We start from the raw sequence: 8,020 nt of genomic DNA on the forward strand, positions 1-8,020 counted from the left end.
AAACATTCTTGCCGCTTTTGGTAGTAATGATTGGCCTGATCAAATGTAAAAGTTGAAAGTCTCAGAAAAGTGAAAATGGAAATCAGGAGAGACACAGAGCTAGAGAGAGAAGGAAGGACAGTAAGTACAGTGTAAAAGAACAGCAATAAGACAAATTTGCATTGGTCAGGCATATGAAGACCTTAGGTAAGACAATGGTTTTTTCTTTTTTTTAAGATTTATTGAAACAAGCCTTGTCTCTCATTTTGGATTATCTTGGATGTCTTCTAATCTTACTTTGTTACTTTTACCTTTAGGATTAAATAAGAAAAAAGGTGAAAGAAGATTAATAAAAATCAAGAAAAAAAGAAAGAAACAGCCAGTAAAGGCCCTGGGCGAGGAAATCATCCCTGGAAGAATGCAACTTTGATTTTTATGGAAATGTGAAGTAAACTACTCTTCACCTGTGAATGAAAACCTTCAGTTTAAAATATATTTACCGTACTGATTATTTTGATTATATATTACTAAGCTGCTTATATTTTTGTTATGTATTCCTCAATCATGTTAATAAACATTACCTTTTACTTTGACAAAGGCTTTTAAATTGCAGTTTGGTTGTATATAATTGTCAGAGATGCAGCAGGACAAAAAACGGTGTGAGTGAATGGTTAAAATGCAAACAAGATTCAAATTCAGTTTATTACCCCATTATTCTTTTTGAATTCTATTTTTGTACTAAAGAAAGCATAATACTTGTGAAAGAATAATCACTTGTCAAGTGTGATTGTTTCAATCATTGATTAAAGGATAGGTCTACTGCTATAAAAAGGAAATAGACACTGGATTTGTTTTAATCAGATTTATTTTAGGTTATGAAGGCCTAGATGTAACTCCATTGAAGTGCATATAATTACAGTACTGTAAAATGAATGTGAGATCAGAATTAACCCACCAAAATCCATACAGGGAGTGTAAAAGCTGTAAAGGTTTGAAGCAGTGTGGCAAATTTTCGCAAAGATTTAAAAATGTATATGTTGGGATCATTGACTTTGATCCTTGTTACTGATCTAGACTCATGGCTAAGCTTTACTGCTGAAAATGTAAGCAATTATACATTCTAAATATCAGAATGAGGGAATAAGCAAAATCAGATTTTTGTACTGAAATCTTATCCAAATCTCTTTTCTGGTGCTTAAGTCCTTTCATGGCTCTTTTAAACTAGGATGTATTAAGTCTGATTTGAAGAATTCTCAAGGAACAGGAGTGTACACCAGAGAGCACTTACGTAGTGTCTTGTCACGTAAAATGTATGAGCACCAAAGACTCCTACTTCAATAACCACATAAATCGGACAAGGGCAGCTCTGCCAGGAAACCTATAAACTCCAAAGGCTGCTATAAACAGAATTAGTTTGGCTCATTTTATCTCCCAGTTTCAGTTTCCATTTGATATCTTCCTGTTCTGGTTCATCACTTTGACCTTTCTCTCCAGGTTTTCCTGTTCTTCATGCACCAGGAGTTGAATCTGTAGGTGTGCATTGCACTGCACAGGAGCAGAGCAGTAGGTTAAATACTTGGACTAGTGGAGAACCCATGGCTTAAACTGCTCCCAGACCTTCCCACTTGTCCCATGGCACCTGCTGAAGCACAGCAGTTTGTGTGGCCTCCCCAAGGCGAGTGGCTTCAGGCACACTTGGGGTGGATTTACACTTATGCTATGGTTACCCTGCTTCCACACTGATACCGCTTGTGTCTGCCTGGCTGGGGATGCAGGTGAGGGCACAAATGTCTGCACCTCTCCTTGTCTGCATTTTATGATCAAGCCAGTAGAAATATTTGATCTTCCATTCTTAGTTGTAACAATTTTCCATAGGCTGCCAGTATTAAAATTTACATAATTGCTAGATTACATGATGTACCTCAAAGAGGAGACAGAGCTGAAGTAACGGCATTAAACTAAAACATCCTGGGCTTCCATGTAAAAGTGAAACTCATTAAGCTGTCCCACCAAGAACATTAAAAAGGACTTGTAAGCTTTGTAAGTTTGATTAGATTACGAACTAGAATGGTTAACTTTGTCAAACAGAACGTTTTGGAATGAGACAATAGATATAGAAGGATAGGAAAGAATAGATGAATTTGTATGCACATTATCTTGTGATTCCTGAGTCATTTCATGACAGTATCTCTGCTTTAGGCTCCCTCTTGTTCCAGCAACTTGTCCCTGGCTGCCTGGATTCAACACCTACAAAACCCACAGAAGTCTAGGAGAAATATCATCTTTTTTGTCCCAGCAGAAACCTGGCTGTGTGGCTGCTTTCCATTCTCATAAGCTTCCTTCTCACTGAGCTCTACTGAAATTTAACAGGGTCTCTTCACAGTGATCAGTTGCTCCCAGGACCGCGCAGACTCCTCCCAGGATTGCTGTAGGATAGGACTAACAGGTATTGTCCCATCCTCTTCTACCCCACTTACACTGTCCTGAAGAAACTCCTCGTGCTGCTGTAGTACAAGCAGCAAGTACGTTTTGCAGTAACAGTAATTAAGTGATCCAGGGAGGGCTCTCTTATGTCACTGTTGAGACTGAAGAGAATTTGTACCTGTAGCATGTCAACAGTACCTCTGTTTCAATTGACTAAGAAAACATTTCATAGTGATTCATCTGTCAGGCTTGTTACTTAGTGCAATAAGAATCAAGACAGCAATGTCACAGACTGTAAAAACTTAATCTTGATTGTAATCAAGATTTGATCTGAGTGCACGCTGCTCTCAGCTGTGTGTGCTCTCCATTTGGCCACCACACCAGGTATCCTGCTGTCTTCCTGCCTTTTTTTTGTTTAGTTCTACAGTGCATAGGGCTATTTTTTCCCATAAAGAAGTCCAAACTGCAATGTGATATGATCTCCAACATAACAAGAAGTTTCTTTTGTGCCCTTCTGCTTCATTCACTTCTTTTTGCTCCTGTATCTCCCACAGCTGCAGAACAACCAAATCTAAGAATCAGAAAAAAGATCTATGCATTTCCCAAAGATAACTTAAGGATGAATGTAGAAGGGGGATCATTGAGGCACGACACAGGAAAAGATATGGAGCAGGTGCCAGAATGGTGAAGCAGTTAGAACACGAAACTGTGCTAAAGTGTTACAGCGACTGTACGGTTCCACTGGACTAGAGACCATTCATCCAGTCATTTCATTCCAGAATTTGCTCCAGTTGCTTTAGAGGGGAAATACAGGGTGCTGTGAAATTTCTCCCATTCTGTATGATAACAGCCAACATGCTGAAGCAATTTTACAGAGGTTTGATGAGTTTCTGCATATCATCTGACCTGCAACAACTAGGTATGTACCCTTAATCCATGCAGATGATGAAGCAAAATGTCTCTGAGAAATAATTTAATGTCCTTTTATTCATTGTTTTTTTCCCTCATATTTTTACTGGTATGGCCTCCTTTTTCTCCTTTTTATTTTCTACCCCCTGCTTTAGTTTTATTTCCAGTTCACTTGAGCCAGCATTTCTCCCTGCATCTCCAATCCATTTACTCTCTCAAAGCTGATAGGTCTTTATTTACATTTTGAGCAAGTCTTCATCTTTTTAGCTTCCACCTTTCCAAACTTAGTGAAGGGGACCAAAGGGTTACGCTTCCTAACTGGTTGTTTTCAGTGGTGTCTCTAAAGAAAGAGCGAGGTTCAGGTAAAGTGGAGCTGTACGCGTGTGTTCGGAGTGTTCACACAGGGTAATGGGTACCCGAGTTCGGGGCGAATCCGTGCGCGGAGCTTCCGCGCCTGCGTTTATGCCCCGGGCGGCCGCGAGAGGGCGCCGGCGGAGCGGCAAGCGCCGGGCGGGATCGCGCTGATGGAAAAGGGGGAATTCACTGAAGTTATTCGCTTTGCCCGCTTTTAAGCCTTCTTTGGTTCCAGTGCAGGTACGTTTGCACATTTAGGTCCCCTTGAACTGCTCCCTCCTCCGCTGTCGGTAACCAGGGCAGCCTGTACGGGTGTGATTTACGTTCCCCGCAGCCACAGGACGGGGAGATGCAGCAGTGCTGGGGGCCACTGCTCTCTGAAGTGCGGACTGCACCAGATGAGGGGTCTCAGGTATCTGTAGGGTAGGAATAAGCAAGTTTTAATGTTACCTAAATCAGTAGAACATAAGACTTTGTAAAAATAAACCCAAAAAACTCCCAGAGCAACCAACCAATTGAAAAAGTCCCCACAAACAAAAAAACCTGCACACAACTCCATTGACTTTGACAAGCCCAATCAAACATGGCCTGTGTAATAAACGTCTCTAGCTAATGTAGATGCCTGTCTTGAAGATGTGTGCGTGGCTGGAATACATGGATCATTCTCTAAATTACATTGTGTAATGTACCATGTTGCAATCTACAATCTAGACCTAATTGGTCTAAAATAATGTTATCAGGCTCGCTCCTGATGAAATTCCGCTACCTGAGGTGACACCATTTGTTTCAGAGAAGTTAGTTTCCATCACTGTTCAGAATCAGAGTGAATCAGAGCTAATCTCCAGTTTATATCTGTTTATAATGACTAGAGGTTTAGAGTGCCAGTTCTCAGTTCTTCACTGATTATAGAACTCAAACATTCTCCTGTTGATGTAAGATCATAGACATACCAACGCTCACATGTGCCAAAGGAGTATCCAAGTCTGCTCTTTTGGTAAACCTGGAGTAGGATTTCAAAATTTGTGTTGTCCAGGGGCCATTTGGATTTACAGTATTCCTGCCCCTCTTTTCCCTCTTCCAATTTTTCCTGACCCTGGATTGGGTATGGGTTTTGTTTGAAGTATTTTTTGTTTGTTTTGTGGGGGTTTTCCCCCTTAGTTTTGTGTTTCTTGCTGTTTTCCTTCTTGAGGAAAATGTTATCAATGGCCAGATGAATTCCTTCATCCAGTTCACAGCATGTTCCACATATGATTCTGCTGGTAAAAAAAAAAAAGTGGATAAGTGACAAGTAGTGAGAAACAAGCAGAATATTTTATCTTTTTTTATGAGCAAATTCAGTGGTAAAATTTTGATAGGTCCTTATGACAGCATGACTTTTGGGAGGCTTTTATGGTGTTCCGTAAGGAGTACTGGTGTTCCAGGTGTTCATATAATTTGAGTTTAATGCTCCATGAACTCCCCATTTTACAGCATAGTGTTGTCCTGTGCACACAGTAACTGCCCATTGACTTGGAGGGCACAGATTCTGTCCTTAGTACAGGTAATGATTGTATAAAAATAAGTGACAAATGGTTTCAAAAAAACGTTTTTAGCTCCTGTTATAATGTTCTTTGAAGCTAGTAGGAAGACTGCTGTTAATTCTGTTTTGTCCTCTATCATGGCAGTTTTCAAACTAGGCAGTTTATTCATACTTGTGCTTTCAAATCACCAGTGTTTAGAAAAATATAGCATAGAGATGTGTGCAGCAATGCTAATGTTCCTGTTGCTTTTTTTCTACCCTTGATACTTCAAAGACTTATTTCTTTAAATACGACTTTTTCTTGGGTACAAAACAAAGTGGCACTGTAAACAATGCGCCCGCTTGAAACTGAAATTTTGAATCTGACCTTTGCAGCTGTTTTACATCTGAGGAATAAAGGTATTTCTGTGTAGAGTTTTTCAGCCCTTACGGTACGGGATGTAATGCAGCCCCTGCAGTCGCCGGCAGAGGTGGGTCAGGTCAGTCATACTGAGGAGGAATGCAGCTCTCCTGTGTTCTTTGTGAATAAAAGTCCAAACTAATTTGTTTCTCTGGGTCTAGCTGGAGGAGGAGGAGGAGGACGACGACGAATCTAACTGGCTCGATACGTGAAAGGACAGGTCCCGTGGTCTCCTCCAGAGCAGCGAGCGAGTATTTTGCAAGTGGTTTCAGAGCGCCGGCTTTGAGTCGGGGCGGCCGAGCGGAGCCGCCCTGGGGCCAGGTGCGGGCAGAGGCTGCGCTGTCCGCGAGCAGATGGCAGCGCCGGGGCTCGGCCAGCTCCCCGCTCCAATGCCAGGGGAGCCCGGCTTCCCCGGGGCATGCCATTCGGGAGAGAAAAGTAACTCAACGCCGGCCGCAGGCGGGGTCGGGTGATGTAACAGGAAGCTCTGATGTTTCACTGCTGCCGCCGCTCCGCGCTGCCATCGGACACGCTCCCGGCGCTCCCGCAGCAGCGCTGCTCCGCCGGGAGAGCCGCCAGCCTCGGGCTCTGGATTACACCCAGCCGGGGCACTGCGCTCTCGCCGCTCTCATTTGGCCGCGGAGGGACTGAGCGAGACATCTCCTCACAGCTTCATCTGAAAGCGTTCTCGTAAAAACTCCGCGTGGTGAGTGCCGCTCCGAGCGGATTCATTGTTGTACCCACGGGCAGCAGTTCTGTGCCATCGGAACGCAGCGATAGTAACGCGTGTGTGCATGCTCTGGCACTAACCTCGGCGCGGGATACGGGATCTGCGCCGAAAAACGCCACGAGGAGAACCTTCGTTTATTTTTAGTTAGCGAGGTGTTGAGCTGATTTTATCACTGGTGTTGTTATTGTCTATGCTTGGTAGGCTAAATAGATAGAAAAGGAGATAAAATGCCCTAATCAGCCCTTTAAGGATTCTGCCTGAAACCTGTAATATTAACTAACCAAATTTCTGTCTTTGCATCTGGAGAGAATTAGAAGCTCATTGGCTTGAAAAGGGTCCTTGAGACTAACTCAATGCAACTGCAGCTCTTTTAATAGAGGCTGAATTAGGTGATAAAGTGGTGTAGGTTTGCTTACTGAGTATTTCTCTAAACTTGCTGTGCCAGAAAGAGGTCATACTTGAGTTGTTTCATAATTAGGTTTTCTGTTGTAATTACACAACTTCAGAGGTAAAGCTTCTGTTTTGTTTGGGCTTTCTGTTTGCTTGCGGAAAAGTTGGGTTAGTTTGAAGCCTGTACGCGTGCCGGCGTGTTACTGTTTGAGGTTTTTAACCGCAAACACCGAACTGATTTATTGACAGCTAATTGCCCACTTTTCCTTTCCTTGAGGAACTATTGAACAGTGGCAAGTGTGTGATTCCGTGCCTTCAAGTACCAGCTGATAGGCAGTTAAAAGTCTTGGCACTCCTTTAGTTTCCAAAACAGATGTGATACCCTCTGGTTTTACAAATGCGGTTGCAGTGCTGAGATTGGTAATCCTAGTCATTTGCTCGTGTGTGTAAGCAATGGAGCCATAGGAGCAGGAAAATAAATCTTGTTAGGCTATAAATCACACTTGGATTTGATCTACAATTAATCTTTTAGTTATCCATGCAGTTTATAAGGGAAGATAATGAAATAGTTATAAAAACCCCTGAGTTTTTTTCTCTTTGCCTTAATAAACTCATGTGAGGTACCTTGGGGATGGACTTTGCTGCTTTTATAATTGCGCCAATGCAGTCTTCCCGGTCCTACTGTGCATACTGGAGATCTTGTCATTCCCTTGCACTAATAATGCATCTAACAGCTGAAGCCTGTTCAGGTCAGGGATGTGCTCACAATCTGCGGTCCTCTCGGTGCTTTGAAAGGAGACTCTCTAGATCTAGATCGATGTTAAGACCAGATCTGAACCCATTTGTTTTCTTTTAAAGTACACGTGCTATGGTACTGTCTGAAATTCTTAATTAAAAATAAAAACCTGTGTTTGCACAGTATTTTCTTCCGAAGTTTGCCTAAACTCTCATCTATTTCACTGCACAGAGGAGCAATCCCATAGTCTTTAATCCACACAAAAGGCACTTGGTGATACTAAGTCGCTTAAGATGGCACTTCACATAAAAGGTGCATATGGTGTTTTAATGATCAGTGCAGTGGGAACAACTGTCTTCAGAAGTGTATCAGCTAAGTTATCCAGATTTTTATTAGCAGCTGGTGTAGGCTGAAGTGGGTCTGCCCACGGATGATGTGCCAGACACGTGTGTTTGCAGGTTTGATGCCGGAATCTGCACTATTTGCAGGTTAAGCAAAGACAAAGGCAGGGTATTGACATAGAACAGTGTGACTGCACTTTTTACTGGGCAAAACTAAGTACCTGGATATATAAGATGC

At 42.4% G+C, this 8,020-nt stretch overlaps 1 protein-coding gene and 1 long non-coding RNA gene across 8 annotated transcripts in view; one reads left to right on the forward strand and one right to left on the reverse strand.

Annotated features, from left to right (window-relative positions):
* The window catches only part of TFPI (tissue factor pathway inhibitor), a 176,158-nt gene extending 175,581 nt beyond the window's left edge, over positions 1–577 (forward strand). For 6 of the 7 annotated variants that reach the window (XM_017729081.1, XM_017729072.1, XM_017729057.1 and 3 more), the window contains one exon: positions 297–577. In XM_017729081.1, coding sequence (XP_017584570.1) covers positions 297–409 — 113 coding nt within the window. In that variant the 3' untranslated portion in view covers positions 410–577. The remainder of the gene's footprint in view (positions 1–296) is intronic. The other variant, XM_017729091.1, reaches the window with a different exon arrangement.
* A 483-nt stretch (positions 578–1,060) lies between these two features.
* Positions 1,061–6,122, reverse strand: LOC108445419. The gene is made up of 3 exons (XR_001860271.1): positions 5,553–6,122; positions 4,617–4,919; positions 1,061–4,082 (listed from the first exon to the last, which is right to left on the reverse strand). It is a non-coding gene; the product is annotated as an uncharacterized LOC108445419 (long non-coding RNA).
* Positions 6,123–8,020: the final 1,898 nt, after the last annotated feature.

This window comes from Corvus brachyrhynchos, unplaced genomic scaffold (genome assembly GCF_000691975.1).
Source record: "Corvus brachyrhynchos isolate BGI_N302 unplaced genomic scaffold, ASM69197v1 scaffold370, whole genome shotgun sequence".
NCBI classification, from domain to species: domain Eukaryota; kingdom Metazoa; phylum Chordata; class Aves; order Passeriformes; family Corvidae; genus Corvus; species Corvus brachyrhynchos.